Source organism: Hypanus sabinus, chromosome 21, assembly GCF_030144855.1.
Source record: "Hypanus sabinus isolate sHypSab1 chromosome 21, sHypSab1.hap1, whole genome shotgun sequence".
NCBI classification, from domain to species: domain Eukaryota; kingdom Metazoa; phylum Chordata; class Chondrichthyes; order Myliobatiformes; family Dasyatidae; genus Hypanus; species Hypanus sabinus.
Window position 1 is genome coordinate 26,062,601 of NC_082726.1, and position 14,102 is coordinate 26,076,702.

The 14,102-nt window shown below is 39.8% G+C and overlaps 1 protein-coding gene across 1 annotated transcript in view; it reads right to left on the reverse strand.

Annotated features, from left to right (window-relative positions):
• The window catches only part of LOC132379252 (dual oxidase 2-like), a 134,090-nt gene that overhangs the window by 77,556 nt on the left and 42,432 nt on the right, over positions 1-14,102 (reverse strand). Inside the window, exons 8-11 of the mRNA XM_059946955.1 lie at positions 8,942-9,002; positions 8,255-8,351; positions 5,026-5,116; positions 2,220-2,322 (exon numbers count right to left, since the gene is read on the reverse strand). Of these exons, the coding sequence (XP_059802938.1) occupies positions 2,220-2,322; positions 5,026-5,116; positions 8,255-8,351; positions 8,942-9,002 (352 nt within the window). The remainder of the gene's footprint in view (positions 1-2,219; positions 2,323-5,025; positions 5,117-8,254; positions 8,352-8,941; positions 9,003-14,102) is intronic.

Consider the following 14,102-nt stretch of genomic DNA (forward strand, 5'->3'; position numbering starts at 1 on the left):
ATCTATCTATTGTACGATGTTGGCTTCACTGTGCACATTGTTGGTATATCAGAAATGGAAAGAAAGCCACAAGACTTCATTGGACAAGAGATAAACACTGGATCTTGTGAATGATTTTCCAGTTAAATTATATTGTGTAGCATAAATAATGTACTGTGTAGTAAGATTTCTAGGCCAATAACATTAGAAACTAATATAAAATCATGAAGAGGACAGATGAACTGAATGGAATCAGTCTTTATCTCAGGCATACTGTACTGTGCAAAAATCTTAGGCACATGTATTTAGCTAGGGTGCCCAAGACTTTTTCATAGTACTATCGTAATTTTATGTATTGCATTGTACTGTTGCTGCAAATAAAGTGTATTTCATGAAAGATATGAGGAATGATAAACCTGATTCTGATACAGGTTTCGATTGTGGACTGAGAGTGGGAATGGGGAAGGGGGCAGGGAAAGGGGAATCATGGGTGAGTAAAGAGGAAGGGAGAGGGGAGAGAGCAGGAAATCACCAGAGATATGGTGTGTGTGTGTGTCCTAAGACTTTTGCACAGTACTGTAGTTTAAAGGGGAGTGGGGAAAGAGTTAATAGGAACTTGAGAGAAAAGTTTGTTACTCAAAGGATTGTATGTATGTGGAAGAGCTGCCAGAGGAAGTGTCCTCATGATGGTTTTTGTTCCAAAACATTAATTGTTTATTCCTCCTACAGATACTGCTTGACCTATTGAGTTCCACCAGTATTTTGTCTGTGTTACTGCCAAATAAAGTGCTTGAGGCAGGCACAATAACCTTTAAAAGGCAGTTAAATAGGTAAATAGATAGGAAAAGTTTTGAAAGTTATGGGCCAAATATATGTACACTAGCCTGGATGGGCATCTATTTCAGCATTATTGACCAGTTGAACTGATGGGTGTGTTTCAGTTCATTATAAACTATAATGTAAAGGTAGGTGGAAACTACAATAAAATTAATCAATTAACTAATTAATTTATTTAGCAATACAGAGCAGAACAGGGTCATCCAGCTCAATGAATTGCACTGCCAAGCAACCCACCTATTTAACCCTAGCACAAATACAGGATAATTTACCATGACCAGTTAATCTGGTAACCTTTATGTCTTTGGCACTTGAGAGGAAACCGGAGCACCCTGAGGAAACGCAAATATTCACAGGGAGGACGTGCAAATTAATATACAACATGTGAGTATATAAGCATCCAAACTGACAAGGGGTGCATAAGTAAGAAGGAAAGCCCGAGGGAAGAATGTTTTACCTACTAACACAATCAATTCATCCTCAGATACATGTAATAAAATAATCACACACATTTGTCAGATCACATTAACTAAATTAACTGCTTGTTGTTACAATGTTGCAACAATTGTTCTGATAATTCATAAACAATTTTAAATATTCTTTTCAAAAATTTGTGTTATTATTCACTATTTTATACAGCCTGCACTGTTATGTTGTAATTTTTTTTATCTACTTACAACTCACATTTTAATCAATGTGCCTTATTCAATATAGAATTTGTTTCGCATTATGCATTTCATTCTTATTACTGCTGGATAAGCAGCTTCACTCAACGTCTGAGGAACAGATTTCTGAATGGACAATGAATCCATATACAGTATCTCACTATTCTTTTTGTTCTTTTTGCACTGCTTATTTATCTAGATATTAAACTTAATTCTGATTCTGATTTTTTTAAAAAGCAGCACTACATCTTGGATCCCCTACCTACCTCAGTCACAGTCACACACTTGTTCTTGATACATTAGTTAAAAGATGTGGTTAGATATGAGATACGTTAGAGGCATTTCAGAAACTCTCAGATAGGCACATAGATGACAGAAAACTGGAGGGCTATGGAGGAGAGAAGGCTGAGGTTGATCTTAGAGTAGGTTATAAGGTCAGCACAGCATCATAGGCTGAAGGGCCTTTACTGTGCTCTAGTGTTTCATGTCCTATGCTCTAAAACAAATTCATGGGATAGAGGACATTTATTTTCAGTCGTGAGTGGTTTTGAAGTCATCACTTTGCCTGCAGATGTGATGACAATCTGTCAGTTTAAATTGTATGCAAATAAACAGGATATGAATTAACTACTGGGGCACCACAGAGCATACTGATGCACTCAATCTCTGTGTTCTGTTTCACTGAGTGGGGCACAATGGCAATGGCATTGCAGTGGCATTGCAATGGCAGTGTTTTACCTCTTAGGTCTGTCACCACGATATTGTCTTCTTCTTCAGCTTGCTGCGATGCCATTCCCAGTATCAGCTCATCTATGTCCTCTGCTTTCTTAAAATTCGAATTCTAAAACCACAATCAACAAAGGTAAGGTCCATTTGGTGGAAAATGTCCACCAGTTAACTAATAAAAGCCATGTCACCAATAAACATCTAATGACTAATAGAGTATTGAAGGAATTAATATGTATTTCAATTTGCATAGTGATGGAAAGCCATCATTTACATTTATGTCTCTGCTTTTGTGTGATCCTCTACAGATTTCCTATAAAAGGAGCCAATCATCCCTGTTCAGAGGTTCTAACACATTTAAAGCAATTTGTGCTTTCAAAATTCATTCCAGAGTCATTTCAAGCTTCAATGACCATGAACAATGTACTGTCTCAAATGTTCGAAATATCCCATGCTATTGATGGGGAGTGGATATTTAGGCAATAATTTAAACATTTTTTTCAAGATACAGCTTGTAACAATTCGTTCTGGCTCAGTGACCCCAATTTCACCCATGTGACCAATTAACCCACTAACCCAGACATCTTTGGACTGTGGGTGTAAACTGGAGCACCCGGAGGAAACCCACACAGTCACGGGGAAAATGTACAAACTCCTTACAGACAGTGGCAGGGATTGAATCAGGTTCTCTGGCACCTCAGTAGCTTTATACTAACTGTTACATGAGCGTGCCATACAAATTTGTACAAAATTCTGCAAATGGCCACAATAAATTGGTGAAAATTGTTAAAGATGGCACAAAATTAAGGTTGTAAGAGAAACTGTTATTTATCACATGGAGGGTAATGATTCAAATTGGACCAGCAATTTCAACTGATGCTCATCATTATAGATGCAGCACAGTTTTTAATGGTGATTTAGTGATGTATGTTATTATATGATTTGTTTTCCATTATATAATAAAGCCACAGTTTATTAAGTATGAAGTAGAAAAGAAATCAGATCAGATCTCTTGCCATTATTTCCCACATCTGATTTATAATTCTATCAGGCTGGTCAATCACTTTGATAAAACTCATCGTTTAGTTTATTTTTTCACAAGATGTGGCCATTACTATCAAAACTAGTATTTAGTGTCCATCCTTAAACACCCTTAGAGAGTCAGCATGGTAGTGTAGTGGTTAGTGCAATGCATTACAGTGCCAACTCTAAGGCTGGGGTTCAATTCCTTCTGCTGTCTGTAAGGAGTTTGTATATTCTTCCCGTCACCGCATGGGTCTCCTCCAGGTGCCTCCCATATTCCAAAGACGTACAAGTTAGTGGCGGGCATATGATGTTGGCAGTGGTGACACTTGTTGGCTGCCCCCAGAACATCTCAGATTGTGTCGATTGTTGATGCAAGTAATTCATTTCACTGTACAGCATATTTCGATGTACATGTAGCAAAGCTAATCTTAAATTTTTAATCTTAAGATTCAACCAGGTTGATGAGTCTAGAGGAGAGGTTCCTAACCTGGGGTCCACAGACCACTTGCTTAATGTTATTGGTCTACAGCATAAAAAAGATTTGGAACTAGGTCACATGCAGATCAATCTTCATACAGGAAATGGATCTCTTTCTTTCAAAGGCACTACTTAGCTGTAAGAGTATTTTCAGGAATGTAGCAGTTTTTAATGTCACTTTTACATTAACACAAATATTTTAATTCTAACTTTTAAGTTCCTCATCTAAGAAGATAAAAACTTTTGTCTTCACATAAATTGTGCAGCCCCTGGGTGTTGGATCAATAACTTACCCATTACACTATCAACACAGAAAAAAAATGATACGGACCATTTATTTTGTTCCATGCTTGAGGAAGTTATTGCAAAAACAGGAACAGATAATCAGTCAACCATGACCAATATAACAAAGATGAAAGCAGCAATGATTGCAGGTACATCTGGGTCATGTTGTTTTGTCCCCTTCCCCTCTGCCATCCGATTATGAATGGATTTTGAATTCATGAATAATACCTCACTACTTTCTTGCACTACTTATTTAATTTTTTATATACTTTAATTCACAATTTTTATTATTATGTATTGCATTGTACTGTTGCCACAAAAACAACAAATTGCATGACATATACCAGTGATATTAAATCTGATTTTGAGATCCTTGACATATATTTAAAGCTAGTAGTTCACATATAATTTACTCAATCAAAGAAATTCCACACTTTTAACTTTGATGAAAACCAGACATGAAAGTTGGGAATAATGTGTGTAATCAACTGCCACTTGTCGTGGCTCACAGGTGGTTGGCTAGGCCATTTCAGTGGATGCTAAAAATCCAGGCCTAGAATCACACAGAGATGAGACTGGGCAAGGAATGTTCCTTTTCCTGAAGGATGTTACTGAATCAGCAGCACATTACCAGAATCTGAATCAGAATCAGAATCAGGGTTTACATCTCCAGCATGTGTTGTGAAACTTGTTGCTTTGCAGCGGCAGTACATTGTAACACATTGAAATAGAAACTATAAATTAACATACGAAGCATATATAAAAATAAATTAAATACTTAGTGCAAAAAGAGAGGGGAAAATTACTGAGTAAGTGTTCATGGATTCATTGTCCATTCAGAAATCTGATAACGGCAATGAAGAAGCTATCCTGAACCCATTACTCCAGAGGTTTCACAGTAACTCTGTATGGATCTAGTGGGTACGTACTTGGCCACTATTAAATTCACTTTCACAATCTGCCACAGAGCAGTCAGAAGCTTTGTCCTCCTAAATGCTCATTCAGTCGTGTAATAATAATGCTGCCATACCTCTCGACTCCAGAAGTTATTGCAAACACGAAGTGCTGGATCTTCTCTGTTATAAACATTCATAACCTGTCGAAAGTGGCATGTTCTGTTCCTGGAGAATCAAATAGAAGGAAGTATTCTTATTGCTCACAATTTCAGAACTGCCTTTACACTTTTCTAATATCTGGTATTCTTATTAAAATATAACGTGTTTCCTTCTGGACCATAGGTTCACAACCTGGAGTCCATGGAATAAAAATAGGTTGGAAACCTCTGCACTGGACCGTGTAGTGGATCTATGTAGCAATATTGCTGTCACCTTAATACCCATGTCACATGATAATCATGGAATTTGTTTAGAGCACAGACAGGAATGGTGAATCTGTGGAATTCATTGCCACCTACGGCTATAGAAGACAGGTCATTGGGTATATTTAAAGTGAAGACTGATAGGTTCTTGATTAGTAACAGTGTCAAAGGTTATGGGGAGAAGGCAGAAGAATGGTGTTGAGAGGGAAATTAAGTCAGCAATGATTGAATGGTGAAGCCAACTCAATGGGATGAATGGCCTGAATCTGTTCTTATGTCTTAATGTCTTATGATCTCTAAGTATTGGGCTCATACAACTCAATTCACAGATAATTAATTTTTTTCTTTAAGTATGGTTACACTGGTTCCTTAAGCAAACACAGCTGCCAACAGAATTGAAATGAATATCCTGTTGGCTTGTTTTGGTAATGCTGCTTGAGGGGCAATTTTTGGTGTAGAATCTGGAGCAGTAAAAAAATTCCATACACAGACAGACCTTTGCTGTACCATTTCATCAGTAAGCATGAAATTTAACTGTAAGTCAAAAGGGATTGCAGATGCTAATCTGGAGCAACACATAAAGATGCTGGAGAAACTCAGCAGATCAGGCAGTATCTAAGGAGGGAAATGGACAGTCAGCATTTAACATTTAATACTTTATATGAATTGATAACTAATATTTATATACCTTATCCCTTGAATGGAGATTGAGCCAATAACTCAGATCTCAGTCAGTTGAACCGAGCTACCTTTTCTTTTTGATATATTAAACAGTTCCAGCAATATATCAGAAGTAGATCAGCCTGCCAGGCATGCACATTCAGGCACCTCCCAGTCTCCACCCAGCTAATAGGAATCACCTGCCACTTGTTTCTAACTCATCACCTGCAACCTATTTAAACCCAGTTCTCATCCACAGTCCTTGTTCACTCATTGAACCAGCAGCCCCTAACCAGTTACAGCTAGCCTGCAGTTACCTTGTTGTCTGTAATATCTGTTTTCTCTTGTTTTGTGGTTTGTTACTTTTGCAGTCTATTGTTAAGGTTATCATTCACTTCTAAATCATCTCTGCTGCCCTACTTTTAGGTCAAACTTCCTCTATACTCCCTGACAGGATGAGTGAACCCAGCAGAGTATGGTCACCTAAGGCACTAGACCAAAGGATTCTGCAGCTATTTTGCTGTCATTCTAATACTTGTGTCACATGAAAATAATGGAATACTTATAAAACACAGACAGGAAGGAATTTCTGGGATTTTGACAACCAGATCTGCCAGGCTTTAGAGCAACAGCCTGCTCTGGCTGACACACCTGACATCCACATGTTTGTGCTGGTGGCAATGTGCTCAAGTGGATCCACTCCTCACCACTCTCTGGCCATCCAGATACATGATGACCTCTGGATTTTCTGTGATGGCATTTTGGGTGGCCCACCATGATTGCAAATGTATGTCAGTTTGTCTCTGCCTGTCCTCAAATTGCCCTGTCCAATTCCTCCAATCAGTGGCTCTCTGGGCTTCTGCGGCCTCTATCACTCCCTTGACACCTGTGATTAAATCACCATGGGTTTGCCACTTTCTGACATGGCCATGGTTGTCATTGCAGTGGTGGACCACTTCTCCAATGCAGCCAAATTCAAAGCCCTCCCCAAGCTTCTGTCAGCCCCTGAGACAGCAGACTGTCTCTTTGATGTAGTTTGACTCCATGTCTTCCCTCAGGACATTGTGTCAATCCGGGCCCACAATTCATCTCCCAATTCTGGTGAGCATCCTGTTCCTTCTTCTTCACTTCAGTGAGTTTGTCCTCTGGCTATCATCTGTAGACTAATGGATAGCCAGAAAGAGCCAATCAGCAGGTGGAAAAGTTTCTGCAGTGCTTTGCTGCCTCTAACCCTTTCATCTGGAAGAAGTATCTTCTCTAGGCCGCGCTATCACAGAATCTACCCTCCTCCTCTGCCATGGGTATGTTGTCCTTTAAAGTGTTTCATGGCTACCAACCTCCGTTGTTCCCCCATGGAGGATGCAATGGTGGGGGTCCTGACCACCCAGGCCCTGGTTCACCACTACTGGAGGTGGGCCTGGATGGCCATCCTAATTGCCTACTGCCCTCATACAAAGAGCCAGGCAGACTATTCTGGCTTGCAGACCAGTTAACTGGTCCTTTTGAGATTACCCACCACATCAATCCAATCACTTGCTATCTCTAGCTGCCACTGTTCCTCAGCATCACACTTGGTCACCCTTGGTTTCCATGTCCAGCCTCGAGCCCATTTTATATGGACCACTCAACACACCTGAGCCTGCACCTCCGGAACCTAGGAGGGTGGGAGTTAGTCTAGTGTACACCATTTGCTGGTTAATGAATTTATGTCATCATAGATGGGGTGTACAGTACCTGGTCAACTGGGAAAGCATAACACAGAAGAGAGGTGTTGGGTGCCATCCAATTCCATCCTGGATGCATTGCTCATTAAGGAGATCCACCAGATCCATCCGGATCATCCTAAACCATCAGGAGCCAGCTGTGAGTGTGGGGGGTGGGGGGGGTGAGGGTGTTCTGTCAGGCCTTCACATACAGGCACCTTCCAGATAACCTTCCACCCAGATAACAGTAGTCAGCCGCTTGTTGTTCCTAACTCGTCACCTACAGCCTCTTCAACCGCAGTTCTCATCTACAGTCCTCATTCACTCATTGAACCAGCAGCCCCTAACCAGTTACTGCTAGCCTTCAGTAACCTTGCTGTCTGTTGTGCTTAGTATTTATTCTCCCTCTTTTTGGTTTCCCTCGTGGCTTGTTACTTTCTAGTCTACAATTAAAGTTACCACTTCTAAATTGTCTGAGCTGCTCTGCTTTTGGGTCAAGCCTCTTCCACATTGCCTAACGTAGCCACACCAGTAAATATTCAAAGACATTTATACCAATGTAATTTTGGCGTTACTACCTCATATAGACTCCTGCAGGAACCAAGGAGTTCATTATTCGAATAGCCGCAGCTTGGAATTCAGGTGAAATGCTCGGATCTATATATTTCTTGTAGCCTGCAAAACAGAAACTGAAAATCAGAAAAGCTCTGTGTTACCTTCTGGAATTGTATGAGATTCTATATATTACAGCTTTCTGGAGTTTTAGAACTTAGAACAGTACAAGCCCTTCTGCCCATGATATTGTGCCAACATTTTTATCTATTCCAGAATGAATCTAAACCTGCCTTCCCATATTACCCTCCATTTTTCTTTCATCCATGTGCCTGTCTGAGTTTCAGAAATGTCTAGGTGGAGACCTTTCAACTGGATTTGAAATATTGATTGTCTTTTTCTCCTCTACAGATGCTGCCTGACCCACTGAGCTCCTCCAGCAGCTTTTTTTTTGCTCCAGGTTCCAGCATCTGCACTCTCTCCTGTCTTTGCTGATAGAAATGAACCGCTTTTAGGCTCTGCCTTTCAAATTGCATTCTAATTGTCTTTGGATCAGTGTCTAGGTGTTACCCAAGTTTCTTTCAATTTTGGCAACAACTTCCCATCAACGTTGTTTCAACTTTTTTTAAAAAAATGTTTGTTTTCACGTTGCACTTTTTATGATTTAGGTATATTTCAGGAACATGTTTCAAGAAATTACGGACCATACTGACCTCTGTAAGCTGACACACTTTCTCCAATAAAGGCTGGTAACCACTCATAAAACAGGATGCGCTACAAATACAAAAAGTGTTAACAAAGTTAACTAAAACATGATCCCCTGCCTTCAATATCAGATGCTTATTGATGAAAGAGATGATAGTTCTGGCTTGCAACTAATTCCCTTTATTTGGCCTGAAACGTACATTACAATGTGTGGAGTGAAATGGAGTAGAGCATAGCTTTTTTTGAGCTATCCAGCTCCACAGTTCAGGAGGTTTTGGCTTCAATTCTGATCTATCCAGCAGAACAGAAGGTCCATTGAACCAGCACCTGGCCTGTGTAGAAGGTGGAACATACTGACCAACAAGGAGGACTTTGCCAGTGGTCCTGATTAAGGGTCTCAGACCAAAACTTTGAATCTTTTTTCATTTCCATTGATGCTGCCTGATTTACTGAGTGCCTCCAGTACTTTGTGTGTTTCTCTGGAGTTTAAGCAACTGCAGAATCTCTTGTATTTTATATTGCCAATGGTCTTCTTAAGTAGCAAATACAAAGTACATTTTTGGCCTCTTAGTTTTTTCTCTCTCCATTGATGTTGCCTGACATACTGAGGTTTCCAGAAATTTCAATTTTCATTGAAAGTTTAGGCAAAAGCTTTTAACAATGGAGCTTCAGAAGTTTTTAAAATAGATCATAAGACATGGGAGCAAAATTATACCATTTAGCCCATCGAGTCTGCTTCGCCATTCAACCATGGCTGACCATTCTCTTTCCCCTCCTCAGCCACACTCCCCGGCCTTCTCCCCATAACCTTTGATACCATGTCTAATCAAGAACCTATCAAGCTCTGCCTTAAATACACTCAATGACCTAATTTCCACAGCTGCCTGTAATAACAAATTCCACAAATTCACCACCCTCTGGCTAAAGAAGTTTTTCCATATCTCTGTTAAAATGGACACCCCTCTATCCTGAGGCTATGCCCTCTTGACCTAGATTCTCCCTCCATGGGAAATATCCTTTCCACTTCTACTATGTCTAGGCCTTTCAATAGATGGAAGGTTTCAATGAGATTCCTCCCCTTTCATCCTTCTAAATTCCAGCGAGTACAGAACTATCAAACATTCCTTGTATGATAACACTTTCATCCCTGGAATTGGTGAGGAGGCAGAGCTAAGTAGTTATGGCGTGCAACAATGACTTCTTTGCTTGCATCTTTGAAAACAGTTCTATTTCCATCTTTCATATCTCTATTTTTCCCTTTCAGGGTTCTTTTGCAGACCTAGAGTTACATGCTGACAACAGTTCTTTGCGGGAATGGGACCCACTCTCAGGGCTCCAATATCGGCTGCTATTCGGCATGCCAAAGGCTTGGCCTAAGATTTCGGCATGGATTCAGAAGCCTAGGATCTCAAGCAACTGGAGACAGGCGGATCAAATGTCAGTGTCGCCACAGGAGACCCAAGGGGGAGTCGGAACATCTACTGTGCGCCTGGGGACCCAGGGTCTTTGCGATCTTCAGGCACAGAGCTCGAAAAAAGCAACGTAACGGACTTTTAACATCATAAACCAGTGAGGTGTTTGTTATGTCTCCCCACTCATTGGAAAATGGAGTCACCTCTTTCGTCCTTATTAGAAAAGAGAGAGAGAGCATGCAGCATGTTGAATTATTGGGTGAACAATGTAGTCTTTGGAGTAACTGTAAGTCTAAGTGTTTGCTATTGCTTTGCTCACTCTTGAGCGCCGGTAGCGGGTGCACTTTATTTTGCTGGAGGGGGGAGGGGGGATTGTTGCTTGCTGCCGCTTACACGCAGGTGGGAGTGCCTTATAAAGCCTCAGCATCACATCCCTGTTCTTGCTTTGTGAACCTCTTGAAATGATTGCTAACATTGCATTTGCCTTCCTCACCACCGTTAACCTTTAGGTAGTTCTGCACAAGGACACCCAAGACCCTTTGCATCTCAGATTTTTGGATATAAATGGTCTGCACATTTATTTCTTCTACCAAAGTATATGACCGTGCACTTTCCAGCATTGTATTTCATTTGCCTCTTTCTTGCCCATTCTCCTACCTGCAGCCTACCTCAACACTGCCTGCCCCTCCACCAATCTTATTTAACAAAAAACGGTAAATAAACAGACTCTTAATCATATTAGCTTTGAAATGAAGTAAAATTGTCCTTCAGTTTGCATTTGTTATTTTGAAAAACTTGACACACCTCAAAGACTTTAGCCTCAAGAGCAGCTCTCACAGGGAAAAGATCATTAGGCAGTGTCATGAAGAACAGTGGGGGAATTCTTCCTGATATCCAGAATTATCATTACCATACAAAAATGTCATAATTACATTTCTGCCCATGTTTGAAGTGACTGCAGGATTTTCTAAAATTATTGTACTTCAGAACTATTTCATGTGCTATGTGTTATTTCATGTGTCATGTGCTTGTATGAATTACTTACACCAGTGCTCATTCCAGCACTAACTGAGTCTGCTTTTAGAATTGAATAGAAAGTAGTTGGTAAATCAAAAAAACAATTTAAAAGACCAAGTTGTGCAAGGGTAAGTTACATTAATTTATGTCGTTTATTCCCCTCCATAAATACTGCCTGACCAACCAGGTTCCTCCGGCATTTTCTGTGCATTGCTTATGGCTTCCAACATCTCTCGTGTTAAATGTTATAGTGCCATTTTTCAGTAGTGTTTTAAATTCAGACTAGCTTCAGAGTTGCGCAATATGTTAAATGGGTTTGGTTCCCAGGCCATTCCTGTTCCAAGCCTGAGAACGTTAATCATCACTCTTGGCTTTCTCATCATACAGTCAAAGCTGTTGTATCTTTCTTGTTCATTGGCCTGTGGTTTGGCTGCTCTATTTTTGATTGTCTCTTTAAAAGTGCTAAGGCTTCTCTTTTTCCCAACTGAATAGTTTGTCATTCTGTGTCAAATCATAAGACGGCGGGCTCATTGTTGACCATTGTTGGAGTTGAGCATTCTGAGTATTGGCACTTCCAAGAACCCTTTATCTCTTTATTTTATTTCTTGGACACTCACTGTGAAACTAGTTCCTCGACAATTGCTCTCTGTTCCACAGAAGACTTTACAGAACACACTGAGAAAGCTGACACAGCAAAACTCTAACCCAACACAAATAAATCTGAACTGTTTTGTAAAGCAGCAATACATGGGCCAGAGATACCATGAACAATGAAAGGAATATGTTGGATTTATGTGTAGAATTGTTATTTTTCTTGTAGTTAAAATTTTAAAATTATTATCTATATATGTGTAATTGTTCAATAATTTTTCTAGCAATTATAGCATAGCTAATTTTGCATTTTCTAGGTTTTTGGTTTCTTACTCTACTTGAAGTTGGCTATTTCATTAGTTACAGCTTATGAATGGAAGGAGCTTTATCTCTATCATATCTTTTTTCTTTCTCTTTGTTCTTGTAACATTTAATAAATGGCTGTGGCCACCAAGTTTTATGCCTCATTTTTCACTTCCTAAGAAACTTTGCATTTAAATCACCAGGTCTAACAGTTGGCCCAGCAAACTTGTGCAGGCTCTTTCAGAGGACAATCAAGTTGGTCTCACAAGCTGGGTCTTTTTACCATTTTATCTAACGAGTTATCCAACTGGTAATTCCAGGTTACTGTTAAATTTGTGTCCACCAGACATTTAGGCAAAATAATGGCATTCCTAACCTCTCATGGTCAAACAAATAGGCAACCAATGGTACACTGGTTGGTTGGCAGTCTCACAGCACCGATGTTCTGGATTCAGTCCTGACCTCAGGTACTGTCTGTGTCAAGTTTGTGCAGGCTTCCCTCAAGTGCTCTGGTTGGAAGGCTAATTATGCATTGCAAATAGCCCCTTTTGTGTGTGTTCCTCAAACCTTAGTCATTTCCAGCAAGAGCGGCAGGCTTATTCCCTATCATGTGTTAGTATCTAGGTAGGGCTGAAGGGAAAGAAGAAGAGGGGAAATGGGACTAATGTGATTTCTCTTCTATGGGCTAATGCCCTGATAGGCAGAATGGTCTCTTTCTGTATTTTTATAAAATAATCTCACTGATAGGAATCTCATCTATAGTCTTAAATCAAATATTTATCCAAATTATCATAAATGCATAAACTAATCCCTGTGTAAATAAGATGGACCCTTGATCTCACAATCTACCTCATCATGGCCTTGAACCTTTTTAGCTGTCTGGTCTGTGCTTTCTCTAAAACATTGTCCTCAGTATTCTGTGACTGGTTTTCCATTGTACTATATTTTGTACCAATATGATAAAAGGATCTGAATGGATGGTATGCAAAACAAAGTTTTTTTTTACTGTACCTTGGTACATGCAGCAATAATAAACCAATTTACCAGTTATAACATTTCTAAACTACCAATTCTGTATTCACTTTATTTTAAATTGATTTGCCACTGTCACTAAATTTATTGACCTAATCCCAAATCAAAACATCTTACAATATTTGGAAATTTATATAAAATCTCTTTTGTCCCAGTGAAAATAACACCATTACCTCCTGATAACCACAATTTGTTATCCCTGATATTACCTATATCTATCTCTGCTTTATTCTCTCAAACACCTTAATAACATTTCTATAAATGGGTAGACTGCACATAATTTAGTCTGCCTAATTTTTGGCAGAGGCATCTTTACCATTATTCTCTATGGATGTTGTTATAAAATCCCAATATTTCTTTGGGTTTCCATAATACCAGAAGACACAGAAGCAGGATTAGGCCATTCGGCTGATTGACTCTGTTCTGCCATTCCATCATGGCTGATTTATTAGCCCTTTCAACCCTATTCCCCTGCCTTCTCCCCATTACCTTTAACACCATTACTAATCAAAAATCTATCAACACCAGTTCTAAATATAACCAATGACTTGGTCACCACAGCTATCTGTGGCAATGAATTCTACAGATTCACCATCCTCTGGCTGAAGAAATTCCCCCAAAAAAGATGTCCTTGCATTCAGAGGTTGCACATTCTGCTCCTAGACTTCCTCACTAAAGGAAATACCCTGTCCTCATTCTCTTTGTCTAGGCCGGGGGTCGGCAACCTGCGGCTCCCGAGCCATTTGTGGCTCTTTCACCTCTGTGCTGCGGCTCCCTGTGGCTTTGGGAAATAATTGGTCAGTATTTAATTAAA